This window comes from Monopterus albus, unplaced genomic scaffold, assembly GCF_001952655.1.
Source record: "Monopterus albus unplaced genomic scaffold, M_albus_1.0 scaffold18.1, whole genome shotgun sequence".
Classification (NCBI taxonomy): domain Eukaryota; kingdom Metazoa; phylum Chordata; class Actinopteri; order Synbranchiformes; family Synbranchidae; genus Monopterus; species Monopterus albus.
This window is the reverse complement of record NW_018127898.1, coordinates 9,626,205-9,640,709: the sequence shown is the minus strand read 5'-3', so window position 1 is coordinate 9,640,709 and position 14,505 is coordinate 9,626,205. Positions and strand designations below refer to the sequence as shown.

At 38.7% G+C, this 14,505-nt stretch overlaps 1 protein-coding gene across 2 annotated transcripts in view; it reads right to left on the bottom strand.

Moving 5' to 3' along the window:
- cntn4 (contactin 4) overlaps window positions 1–14,505 on the bottom strand; it is a 180,335-nt gene that overhangs the window by 79,126 nt on the left and 86,704 nt on the right. For both annotated transcript variants that reach the window (XM_020592955.1, XM_020592956.1), the window contains exon 5: window positions 3,509–3,604. In XM_020592955.1, coding sequence (XP_020448611.1) covers window positions 3,509–3,604 — 96 coding nt within the window. The remainder of the gene's footprint in view (window positions 1–3,508; window positions 3,605–14,505) is intronic.

Here is a 14,505-nt window from a genome sequence, read left to right as displayed (position 1 = left end):
GAATTTCATTGTACAGGGAAACACGTTTCCTAACTGTGCATATGACAAATAAACACTTTGACCTTTGACCTTGAAGACCACTGTCATGCCTGTTTTCTAAACACAAAGCTAAAGCCAGGAGATGGTTAGCCTAACTTAGCATAAAAAGGCTGGAGGTCACTAGGGTAGGCAAAGAAACTGTCCAGGCCATAATCCCCCATAAAAGCAGAATTTACCATTTTTACTGTTGTTTTTTTTTTCCACGGGATTAAGAATAATCACTTTATTTGGCCAAGTATGTTACACACACAAGGAATTTGTTTCTGGTACAGAATCGAGGCAGCCATCTGTGGCACCAAGTCACACCAATGGCTCTAACCATCGGGGGCAACTTGGGGTTCAGTGTCTTGCTAAAGAACACTTCGACATGTAGACTGCAAGAACTGTCATTCAAACCTCCAACCCTCTGGTTGGGAGATGACCGCTGTACCCACTGAACCACAGTTGCCCCATAAACAACAAGATACAGTATAGTGAGTTGAGTAGTGAGCAGGTGCTGGTAGGAATCTTTTCTCAAAGATCCAGCAGAATGTTCTTCTATTCCTAGTATCTATGACCATGTATTAGTTGTTCAGAGAGCTGTTCGTGTATGTCAAACATTTTTTTTAATGTTTCTGTATTTTCTTTTATGATGCATCTTGGGCATATACATAAACATATTGAATGTGAAAATGTAATTTGGCACAACTGGCTAATCACACTTGACCTTTAGCTTTTGGGTCCAACTAGCTAGCAAAGAGACATCATGAGTGAGAGCAGTGTTTATAGCAAAAACCTGTTTAGGGTCTGATTTAAGGTTTTCTCCTCTATTCTTCATGTCCTATTCTAATAGCGCTAGTAGAAGAGGCATGGGTGAAGGCTAATAGTCCTTTTTATCACTCCAGGTTTAATTAGCTATACCGAGTCCACATATTTCATTTCTGAAACATGTCACATGACAGAAGCTTAAGACACACTAACATCTGTCTCCCTGTGACTTTAAACATTGGATAGAGTAGCTGTCCAGTCTTTATGCTATGCTATTGTGGTGCACCTAAAGATATGTCACCACATTGTTTTCAGTTAATTTATTATTTCATAATTGGCAATTGAATGTACGTTTTATTTTGGGTGCCACATTTATATTTTTAGAACATTATGATGTTTTGTGTCTGCTGTCCTGGATTTGGTGGTTGGAGAACAGAAAAGGGTAAAGCGGGACCTTTGTGCGCTTGGTGTTGCACCCAGAATGGTTTTGGGGAGGGACCTTTCGTCCCCTCCCCCAGATGCAGTTTGGATGCGAATGCCAGCACACCGTGAGATTTCTATTCATATGTCACATTGTGTTTTCCAGGTTAGTAGACAGTGAAACTATCCATACAAAGCAGTATGATGTTAGTATTTAATAATTTGTTAGTATAGCGTACTGTTCGGTGTATATTTACATGCTCGTCGGTAATGGTTTAGTCAGTCAAGGCTCAGAGTAAAGCGAAGGTTTCCCGCGTGTAGTAAGTCTCGCGTGATCTTCCAAAGTCCAGTTTTATGGACCTTATTCAGTTTTATTGTCACTAATATGCATTGTATATTGTTATTAGGAGTTAAGTGGAGTAAGAATGTTTAAACCGAGGTCAATGTAAATGCATGAGAGATAGTTATATATTCAGTTTGAAGTAATGTAAATGTATTTTTGTTCAAAGATAACAGTGTGGTATTTTTAGTGTGCAGTCCATTAGTTATTTGGTAACTAATTACAGCTATGCATGGTACAGTGGAACAACTGTTTATTCACCACCATAGTGGTGCTCAGATATGTCACTCAGGTGTTAAAGTGATTGTATTGAGAACTTGAGTTATGGAAATATGGACTAAAAATGCACTTTATTCGTACACTGTTACAATGGTTGAATGTTAATGTTTGAATAAACGCAGATGCATTCTGGATGCGAATGCCAGCACACCGTGAGAGTTCTGTTCATATGTCACATTGTGTTTTCCAGGCTGCACTAATTCACTGCTACGCAGCCCCGGCACTCGGGGCCCGTAACACAATGCCAACCTAACCCTGGCTCAGACTTCAAATTTAGGAAATTATTATTTACAGTCAGGGAAAAAATTATTTGAACCCCAGCTGATTTTGTAAGTTTGCCCACTAACAAACAAATGATCGGTCTACAATTTCAATGCTAGGTTTATGTGAACAGTGAAAGACAACAATAACAAAAAAATCCAGAAAAATGCATTACAAAAAAAGTTATAAAGTAATTTGCATTTTCATGAATGAAATAAGTATTTGATCCCTTTGCAAGACGTGCTTTAGTATTTGGTGGCAAAACCTTTGTTGGCAATCACAGAGGTCAGACGTTTCTTGTAGTTGGCCACAAGGTTTGCACACATCTCGGGGGATTTTGACCCACTCCTCTTTGCAGATCCTCTCCAAGTCATTAATGTTTCGTGGCTGATGTTTGGCAACTCGAACCTTCATGGCAGTTAATTTATGTTTCTTCCATTTGTGAATAATCGCACCAACTGTTGTCACCTTCTCACCCAGCTGCTTGGCGATGGTCTTGTAGCCCATTCCAGCCTTGTGTAGGTCCACAATCTTGTCCCTGACATCCTTGGAAAGCTCTTTGGTCTTGGCCATGGTGAAGAGTTTGGAATCTGGATTGATTGATTGCTTCTGTGGACAGGTCTCTTTTATACAGGTAACGAGCTGAGAGGGCTCCCAATGTCAGCTCGTTACCTGTATAAAATACACCTGGGAGCCAGAGATCTTGCTGACTGATAGGGGATCAAATACTTATTTCATTCATGGAAAATGCAAATTAATGTATAACTTTTTTTTGTAATGCATTTTTCTGGATTTTTTTGTTATTGTTGTGTCTCTCACTGTTCACGTAAACCTACCATTGAAATTGTAGACTGATCATTTCTTTGTTAGTGGGCAAACTTACAAAATCAGCTGTGGTTCAAATAATTTTTTCCCTGACTGTATCTTCCTATTTAACTAGTCAGTTAGCATATCATATATTATACCTTATATAATCCATCCAGGCTGTTTGCCATCAGCTACAGAACAATGATAGATAAACTGGAAAGAGTTTCATTCAGATGACATTAAAAAGAGCCATAATCAAAGCACACTCAGCTGCAGGCTTCTGACAGTGAGGCTGTCACACTTTCCATGGCGTAACCAAGACTAATAACACCTAAGCAATGCAATAGTCATTCAGTCCCTGACAGCAGCAGATGTACTATGTTGATTACCAAGTCAAAGGTGTAGTTCTAACAGCTGGATCTTAAACAGGATCAGACCAACCAAACATTAGACCTTTAAACTGCAAATACCCATCTGATAACATCTCAATCATTACGATTACATTCACGTTTTGTTTTTCATTCAACCAGCTCCTAGTTTTCAGAGTGTAACGGACATCTGTTTGCTCACCAACTTGGCTGAACAGTCATTAAAAAAGGTAATGTATTGTTTTACCTCCGGAATGCGGCGGGGGCCCACACAGCAGAACCACTCCTTGACCTTCACGGACTGATACAGAGCTTCTTCTGTGAGTCTTGAAGTTTTCCAAGTCTGAAAAATAAAAAGGGCAGTAAGTTAAATGTCCCCGCTATTCTGAAGCTGATAGAACTATATTTGATCCTGGAACACACAAAGCTGCTGGCATGAACAAATGATTGTGCTGTTCCTCCTCTTATTCTTATGCCATTGTTTGTCTCGTCTCTTATTTCTGTTCAAGGTCAAAGCATATGGAGCCTAAAGCAGTGTGCAGCAGGCGGGGAAACAACAGGTTGCCAGTTTGTCATAGCGCTCACACTGAAACACATTACAAACTCACACTGTATCAGAAGGTTTCTGCCCTATATTTCTTTAGACTGTGGGAAGAAACTGAGGCTAAACCCTTAAACCCTGACAAGTGCAGTACTTGTAAACTCCGAGGGCCAAGGCTCAAACTCACAGTGTATGAGACAGCAGCACAAGCCACTACATTGTCCTCATAAACAAAATAGATACAAATGCAGGAACACATTTATACTCTCTGTATAAATGCTATGTTTCAAGAATGACTTCCTCATGGTTAAATGCCTCCACCATGAGTCAAGTGGCAATTCACATCCATCCAGACTCTAGTGGGTTTTGAATGAAATTTTTAAAAGTATATTTTTCATGAAATGGAATTTATCACTGTGTTGATGTACTGTATGATTTTACTGAGTAGTTTCCAGTTAGAAACATGCTGTCTTCATTTAGAGACTATTTTTACAGAGGAGTACATAGGACTGATAAAGAGCTCTGTCACATCATCCTTGAGTCCAAGCGGATGTCTGTGCCAAATTTGAATAAACACCCTCAAGTTATTCCTGAGATAGCACGGTCACAATGGAATGGATGTGAGGTCACAGTGACCTTGACCATTAATCACCAAAATCTAAGCAGTTCAACTTGACTCCAAGTGGACGTTTGTGCTGGATTTGAATAAATTCCCTCAAGGTGTTCTTGTGATACCTGTTCATAAGAATGGGATGGACAGATGGGCAATGTGACAACATACATCTGTTGCCTGCTCAAAGGTATCAAAAAGCTCATCTAAAGAGTGGCTAAAACAGCAACAATTTTTGGGCAGTAAACAGTCACTGGCTTTGCCTCAGGACAAATCACCCTTCTGTGCAAGTCTATGTTGTACATATTCAAGGGTCATTGTGAGGGTGCCACAAGTATCTGAAAAAAGTGAAGTAAATGACCCCAATGGGGCCTTTTGCTGCAAGAATACAGCAATACCTGGTTAACGAGCTTTAAAAGTTGAAGATTTTATAGAAAGAAGCACTGTGATGCAGTGTGAATAAAAGCAGAGAAGAACAAAGCTTTATGTAATGGTAGGCTGAAGGAAATGGTCAATTTGTGCTAAAAGGCAAAATAAAGCAAAGGATGCACAGGGACACTGAGTCTGCTCCTTAAACATCTGAGAACGTTTTGGTAAAAATGATAAAAACTTAAGATGATGACTCATATGAAAGCTCCAGAGTACAAGATGAGACAGTAGCAAACCTCAGGATTTCAGAACAGGACTCGCAAAAAGAGGAGACAGCTTATTAAAATGTGTTTTTAGAAAATCTTGGCAACATATCTGTGCTTTTTAAATATTTTTAAGAGATTAAATATTTCATTCTTGAGTCCACAGTATTAGTTGTTTCCATTCAAATTTTAACAAAACATCCTGAATATCAGCAAAGAAAAATTTGAAACAATGTGTGCTTCCATCTACTGCTGCATGAAGATGCACACAGTTGGTGGTGCTTATTCTTCAGTGCCATTAAAGTATTACAGAAGAAGAGGGTGCATTGAGATGACATAATTAAAAAAAGAGTGCCAGCAAAACCTCAAACAGTGGAAAACACTGTATAGACATAATGGCATTTACTGCACATTTGTTTCATGTTTCTGGTGTTTTTCTGCATAAATCAAATATATGCATAGAAGCCTCCCAGTGCGTCAGATTTGTGTAACATCACTGTCAGATCCAAACATTGCTTCATGTCTTGTTTTTAATTTCTTATCCTATATGTAACAGTGGACATACAATATACACCTAAACAACTGCATACTTAAAGAGACACTTGAGAGAGGGAGACAATGAGAAGACTCAAGACTATTACTGTACCCTGCACTAGTAATTGTATATTGCAAACAACAAATGGAAGTATTACATGAGCTCAATACATTATAAAAAAAAAAGAGTTGAAATCAATAGTACCACACACCCACTAATATGAGCCAAAAAGCAATCTGAAGCCCGACTGCTAAGCAGAGAGTGTTGCTGTGGTGGGTCACACATGAGGGATTTTAATAGCTCCGGTGATTATCAGGTTACCTTTCATTCATCACACCCACCAGAACATTACAAAGCTATTCCTGGTATAGTTTTGACACCAAACGTACTGTTAAACCAAGCCAATTTTCATGTGACAGCTGATGGAAACAACAGCAGGTCGTAACCACTTCCAACGACTCGCTGCACTAATGGTGTATATCCTGGTAGAGCTCTGTAAATGTAATTCATACATCACATAGCAGCCTCATGTCTGCACTCAGGTGGAAGGAGATAAATTTGTTCTTACTGGAACTACTTAAATGAGAACAACTGTTGACCAAATTTTAAAAATTATGATACTTAAAAGGAACAGCAGGAAAACCTGACTTATTTACTAGAATCTTTGTTCCACCATGGCAACATTTTAAAAATACAGTAAATACCTTCAAGTACTGTAACACAAAAACAATCACTTTTTTTTACTTGTTCCATTATTGTTTTTGGTTTTGATTATTTTTTTCTGCTTGTTGCATTTAGTTTGTGCATTTAGGATGTTGCATGCACTGAGGTCTAAGTGCAATGATAAACCAAAATTCCTTTCAAACACAGGAAATGACTAAATGAATATTTGAAGACCAGGTAATGCAAGGTCTTAAATTTTATCCATACATATTTTACAAATTGAATTAATTAACCTAAATTAACCTTGCTCTATAATATTCAGCATATTCTCAAGTTAGTGTGATTAGTGGTGCGGACACAAGTGCTCTCTACAGACCTGCTTGTTGCAAAACTGCAACCAGTCCACTTTCAGATGAAATTACTGATTAGTTCAGCTCCAAGTGAGCTAAATGTAAAATTACTGGGCTCACTGATTTATGAAGAGGACTATAAGGTCAGTTAATAAATGTCATATTGGCTGCAGGACAAGTCAATTAAGCAGCAACCTTTAATTATTTCTTTTAAACATAAATCTCCTCTTAATCCATAACATAGTTTAACTAATAGCTATTAGAGACTCTTAACCCCTATTAAGAAAGCAATAGCTAATATTTTCTTTTATAAAGATTAATACCAGATTTGGCACTTTAGGGTCAGCTGGATGTGACAACTTCAAGAAGGTAAAAAATATAATGGAGATATTTATGACCCATTTAAAACACATCATTCGCCATAATATTATATGGAATTAACATTTTTAAGAAAGAACTCCATTATTTTTTTCCTGTGTACAATTATTGATCAGACAGTTATCCATCGGTGCTCTTGGTATCACTAGATGTATTATAATGTTAGAAAAAAAAACTATAGCAAGACATTCCTTTTGTTTTCCTCTGTGTGGCTCTAGGTGTTTGCACCTCAGCTCTGTCAGGTACACGAGCTGCAAAAAGCATTGTGGACAGCCCAAATGTCTTCCTACTGTATACGTGTGGATTACACTATGGATTACTTCACAAGTGAGTTGTCAAAACACACCACAACTAAGAAAGTAACAAAGTGGGGCAAAGGGTCGTACTGCCTCTGCTCTGGCCGGGCTGCAGAGCAACTAGCCATGAGGAGGTGATAGTAATTGGCAGTGCTTGTGCTCTGGTTGCCCACCTGCTGCAGGAGAGCCTGAGTCACCGTGCTGCAGTGGGTTTCAAGGACTGTTTGAGTTTGTGTGGAAGGTGTGTGGCATGAAGAAGCCTAACCTTAAAGAGACTGAAAAAAGGAGTGAGAGAGACTGCCCACTGTGAAAGTACTACTGTGTGGCATAGCAGTACACTCAGAATATTAGCAAGACAGGTTTAGCTTCTTTCATTTAGCCACTGTCTCAAATTAGTCAGAAATTCTTGGCCTACATCAATATTCTTTTACTGAAATAAAATTTTCAACATGAAAGACACAAGGCTTTTCTCCTACACTGACAGTAGGCTTGAGAGCTGGAAAGACATACTATTATCTGGACTTCAATATGACTGACATGTTTGTTTGATAAGCATCAATAGTTTATCTTTTCTTACTGGACAAAAACAGGGTGTTCTTCTCACCTGTCTTTTGCATTTCGGTTGCTGTCTGAAACCTGAACCTTGACAGCACTGAAAGTGTGGGAGCACTTTTGTTGGCTTATTGTCCAGATTTATTCAACTATCCTGCTATGCCTCTATGGCCACACACAAACACAGACAAACACACACCCACACACACAGACATAGTTTGAGAACCACTGAACCAACCTGGAGGTTAGGTTGCAGCAAGGAAGACTGCAGCTACCATCTAGTACTGTACTTAGGTACAATTTGGAGGTAGTTGCACTTAAAGCCTATAGAGACAAGCTGGTGAAGACAGTGATATTTCCCTCAGGACTTAGCAGAGACCAAAAACAGGGATAAAGGTTTAGACATTAGTCTAACTCCAAGTAAATGGTAAATTGCCCCGATGATGCCTTTTAACGTGACTCTTTGTTTCCCAGAAACTCTACAGCGGAGATTGTGATAGCTAAATTAGCACCAGCTGTAGCGCCACCTGAAGTTATCCTATAGGGAATGCTGACTGTCAGTCAAAGGTGATGAAGACTGCAATAAGGCAAACTGACTTCCTTGTTCACAGTGGACTTTATCTCAGGCTGGCGTTGCTCATCAGAGATCACAGATGAAAGCATGTGGTAGAAATATCTTCACCTTTTCTAGACTTACAATTAAATGAACTGTTTTGGTTGTATGTTGCCTCTTTCCACTCTTTGGAGGTGCAGTAAAAATTGATAAATTGGAACAATTTTTTTTATTAAACAAAGATTATATTGGTGGACAAAATACAGGTCACTCCAAAATCTGGTCACTCCAAAATGGCTACAGAAGCTTTTTGGAGCAGCTACACCACTTACTTTCAACTGAAAGGATGATAGAAGGTTAGATAAAAGCAACCAAGCCTCCCAAAAATATGAGCTCATGGAACAAAGTGAAGAAGAACAAGAGACATCTAAGGCATTGAATTTATAAAAAAAAAACAAAAAAACTTTTTGGTATTTTTTGGCTGAGATCAAAGCTGATGTGATTTGTGAAGTGGTGATGTCTAAGCCATTGATTGTCCCTGTGCACATCCTCAGACATGGCCTTGCCTGTGCTGAAAGCATGCTGCACTAGTGGTAAAATCTAACGCTCCCACCCCGCAACCACCCTCCACACTCATTCACTCAATAGCCAAAAAAGAGCAAAAGAAGCATTGTTGTGAAAGGGACTTGAGAAGAGCGGAGAGAAGCATAAATTACAAAATAGTATGGCCACTGCCTTTGGCCTTGGCGGGCCCCGACCAAGAGCATGTTTTTTCTGAGCGCACACAGCTGTGCACATGTTCACTCTGAGTTCAAAAGACAGCATGAAAGCACACAGTTTGTCTTCGAGGGACATCTCAAGCAAAATAAGCAATACATTTATAATATAAAGAGGCAGCAAATGTAATTCTTCTCAAATTTTCATCTGAAAACCTCTGTCAGTAGCAGAAATTGCTACTGACAAAAGTAATTTTTTTACACCAAGCTTAGGCAAAAGCTTCAGTGTCATTTTAAAAAGGGAAGCAGATAACAATGATTAATAGCCTCGCAACAAGTAAATGTGTTGTCCCCTCTACATTCATTAGCATCAATTATTGTAAATCTAAGCTGGCATTACAAACAATGATCCAGATTAGGGTGACAATCACATCCCAGACATGAGCTTTCCAAATGCCACCACAAATTATCATACTTCAACTTGCCAGTCCACCCATGATGCAAGATTCATCACCACCTGCAGCTCCTTAAGGATGCTCTTTGCCTCCGGGTGGATGGCCAGTCATGTGTGGATCACCTCTGTTTGTTAGAGAATATAATCATATGTAAATACATGAAGCTAATGTTGTTTATGTTTATTTTCATAAAGTGGCTCTACAGAGATGCCGATTCAACTCTATGGTCACTTTGGAGTTTATGTTTATTGTTCTATTGAACCATTTGCTATATTTGGTTTACCTTCATTGAAACGGGGTGTGCAAAATATTAAAAAACCTCTCAGTGTAAAGCAGTAACGTTCAACAGAGCTGCAATCTGTGGCCTCCAATATGACCATAAAGTTGAATTAACATCTCACTAAATGAGTTTCAGCAAAACCCAACATTACAGCCTAACACAGCCCCGTTAAGCTGCATTAGCTTTAGCAATGTGTACTTTATAAGCTGGCAGCTAAGTATAATTCATTTAATTTCATACTGTTTATGCTTAAATGCAGAATACAGAGTGCACTGTATGCATCAAAGTATTCAGTTCAGATCAATTCCAAATATTTCATTCATTCATCAAAAGGCAATGTGAGACCAGGTGGTTTCAACAACACAATACAAATCCAGTACAGCTGTGAAAAGAATCACCATTTTCCACAGTACCAGCACTTCTACATTTTAATCTTTGGTATACTATGACTTTTGCCAAGCAGCACTTCTCACAAGCTGCCGTACTCTTTTCTGCCTTCTGCACGGGCTCATTTGAGATTAGCTGCATCTGGCCTGGACGGCAGACGACAACACCCGTATGCGTAGGGTGGTGGCATGAAGCTGCATTCAAGACGGACAGTTGGAGTCCATAAGGCCTTTCTATCAGCCTTTACAGTAGTGTTCAAATTACCAGGGAATTAAGGAGTTTAACTCCACCAAAAAGACCCTGAGCTCCCCTAGAAGGAACAAAAAATAAAGTTTGGGGGGCGTTCCAAATAATCAGTAAGAATAATCAACTATGTTATTCTAATCATAAAACAAAATACTAATTAAAACTTAAAAACCTTTTTAAAAAAGATTGAGACCCTCCTCCATCTTTTTTTCTGTCCACTTCTCGTCCTGTAGCACACCAGAGTCTTGGTTTTAAGGTTAACTTGCACAATTAAGGCCTTTGCAGGAGGCTCTACCTGCAGTCTTCAGAGAAAGTATGGCACAAAGGTGCATCTAACCCTAAAGTGCCAATTCATACCATTTCCACTCCCCCTGGTAGCAGCACACAGAACTGATGGTAGGCTCTACAGGCTGTGCAGCAATCTGACTGACTTTACCTGGTGTCTATAATGCCTGTAATGCCAACAAGTCTAAACAACCGACAGAAAGTCCAACAGCAAATTCTCAAGGCTCATAGCTCTGACTCTGCCCATGGTACACTGAGCTGTGGTCTGTGTCCCATGTCGTCTGAGCCTCCATGTCACACGTTATGTAGCGATGCGGACATACCCCCTAGTCGCTGCTCCCTCACTTTTCTGTTGCATTTTGAAACGTGCTGGGAGAACCTAACATGGGTGTGTAGTTACACTGTACAGTTAGAGGGCTTTAAGGGCTTGATGCTTGTTACACACACTGAAAGCAGTGCGGATGTCTTGATGCACATCACACTCGGCCAGTGTGTATTTCCTTTTAGTTGTCACGGCTACAAGAATAAACAAAACTTACCAAGATCCTCAATAACAATTTTCAGTCACCTCTTCTCCGTTTTAGGCATCGCACGGGAAACCATGAAATATATGAACTTTAATAAAAGAGCTATAAATTAGTCAGTAATGTATAATCTACTCCAAAGGAGTTTAGTTTAAATAGGCATTACCGACAACACTAAAGCTTCTTAAAAACATTTGTATTTTCACCAAATTGCATCAAACACAGTTACAAATACATGTGTGTATAGGCCTGGCTGGTCGTTTGTCTCAAACAGTGCTAAGTAGTAAGCCCTAAGCTTGTTATGCCACCATATACAGTAGCAGGTCCTAGAGAGTGATATTTTGATCCTATACTGCAGATAAAAAGTCAAATCCAAAATACACCCATTAGCTATTTACACCTCATTAACTAAGTCAATATACTCACTCCACATTATCACAACAGCTGAGAGGAGTCCTGAGGATTTATTTGCATTTAAATGAGATATTCATGTTTCCCCTCAAGGCTTTAAAACCTGCTCTAGTGACATCAGGAATTTACACTGCTACATGCTTAGCAAAATATGAGCACATCTGATGCTGCTGAGACACTGTAGAAGTAACAGAATATAAACCCTCATGTAACACAGGATATTTTTCAAGGCAAGCTCTACTTTCAAGAATTGTCTTCTTAAGAGTTGGACCTTCATGACATATCTGGTCATAATGTGGCATCGTGGAAACCTAGAAATTCTAAATAAGCTCAGGGCAGAGCCCTCCTCAGTGCCACCCATGTACAGAGGCTGAATCTGTCCTAATAGTGAATATACCTCCTGTTCATCAGTATGAATTATGGGTGTACATCTTTTACATAATCACTGATATGGAATCAATAGACGTACTAATCAAGGGCAGCGAGTATTGAGTGGGAGCACCCACTGCCCATCAGTTATCCTTGCCTTAGGAAGTAGACAGCCACAATCCTCGCGAGCAGCAACATCATTCATCAAAAGTTTGTGACATGAAGAGGAATTCTGTAGTATTTTGAGTCCTGGCAATTTCAAAGAATATCCTTAAAGTTATCGTGGAGCACGCAGTCCAACAAAGGTTAACATAGGAAGGTCATTGTGCAGAAGCATGGAGTCTTACTGTGCATTTACTATTGTCTACAGAATATATAATATATACAGTATGTACAAGTTCAATAAGCAGATCACAATATAAATTCAGCCTGTGGATTTTAATATTAAAGTCATATTTAGACTTATATAATTTTATAAAACAGCTTATCAAAATTTAGTTGGAAATGTATGATGGAAGTTAAGACCCAGGTCTGAAATGAAACACCACTGTCATGCCACGACTATACATTGTGACTTCAACCAAACCAGTAATACGTTTTAGAATGACAACTCACCAGGAACAAGATTAAGACACCACTGATGCCTATTTAATTAAAGAAAAGGCAGAAATCCCTCTCACTCTGAGCTAAATTAGACGGCAGAGTATGTTCACTGAACAACAACCTGAAAACGTCTGCTCCCAGTGATTCACTATCGGGATTTCATTATCAATTTTAAAGCCCAGTTCAAAATTAAATATCACTTGACCTTCACAGTGAGTCTGAACAATGGCTTTATTTGGTTTTGTGAGAAACAAGCAGTGTAAGTAAATGTTCAAATACTTTTTCATTTCTTGCACTTGACAGATTTTGCCTGAAAAATATGCCACACAAATAAAAACATGCAACACTCATCCTTTGTGTGTCCAGATGATAAATTATTAGTGCAACATATGACAAAGTATCTTGAAGGATTGGTTAAACCTCTTTAAAAGTTCTGAGTTCATTTTGACTCATTCCCACTAGTGTAAAATAACTAGATATCTAGACAAACACATATAGCATCAATACACATTTATTTAATGAAATACATAAAGTAAAACGTGTAAATATTTGTAACTCAGCAGTGCATTATGAGAAAAACAGTTTGGCAAGTCATTATTGTCAAAAGAATTCCTGTGTAGATACAATATTTTTTGTTCCATTCTATAAATCCTCTGTTTAGGCTCAGATATTTGAAGCCTCAGCACTTAGTTTGGCCTTGCACTGTGACAGCTACAGTACAGTTTTGAAGTGTTGTTGAATGCCATTGATTTTAAATGTAGACATTCAGCTTTTAAAGAGCACTTTCACAAAACACAGGAGGACTGATGAACACACTAGGGTAACTGGCAATGCCGACCAAATGCTATCACGCTTTTTCACTCTGCACTTCTGCCTATATTGCTGCTTATACATGCTACATAATGTATACACTGGGGGCGGAGTTTTGTACTTAATGGCCTACTGAGGAAACACCACCCTGTGAAATGAGATTATGAGATGTGACTGGAAGAGCTGGGGAAAAATACTATGTAGACTTTAGTTAAGACTTTTTTCTCACCAACATGTTTGCAGCTTTAAGATTTGGGGGCCTGTAATGACTGCTCATCAGTGTCACTAATCACACAGCATCACACACATTTGACATATTATGGCCTCATACAATTATAGCAAACTCGTCTCAAAACAGTTGAACAAATATAATTATTACCTCAGGCACCAGGTTCTTTTATATGGTGAACCAACCGAATTTTAACGTAATTATGACAATTTAATTATTCATAAATTAATAATTCAATTACCAATCAAATTATCAGCCTTAAGCCGATTGAGTGAGTCCTAAATCAGTGACTTCATCATTTTTACAACATGAAGGGGAGAAAGCAGAACTTGATTATATAGGATTTATTAATTAAATACACAGTAAACAAAATGAATACTGCTGCAGTTCAAATGGCAAGTAATGATATAACAGAACAGAGAATGAAAATGGTTGATTGAATATTGAACAGTTTTGATTAATTTGACCTGAAAAATTTAGCCCAAGGGTTATGGTGAGAAAGAAGTACCGTTTCAGAGCAATGAGGGGGGAGTTATTAGCTATAACAAGGGGAATTTTGAATGATTAGATAATGAGATTGTGCATGAATCAAAGCCTAACCAACACCAGCTCAGTTTTTAGAAGAAGGGTGGATCTTGCCTGTTTTGGAATCAGTGGACTGGAGGAGTATGGATGGGACTCTGACATTCAGTTCTGGTTCAGGTCAGGTGGTGTTCCTGTGCTTTATGGAATGGCCCAGTTAAAGCAGTGGGATTTGGCTATGCACACATTTAATATTGGCATTGTTCTTTTGGAATCAATATTACCAAGTTCCTCTTT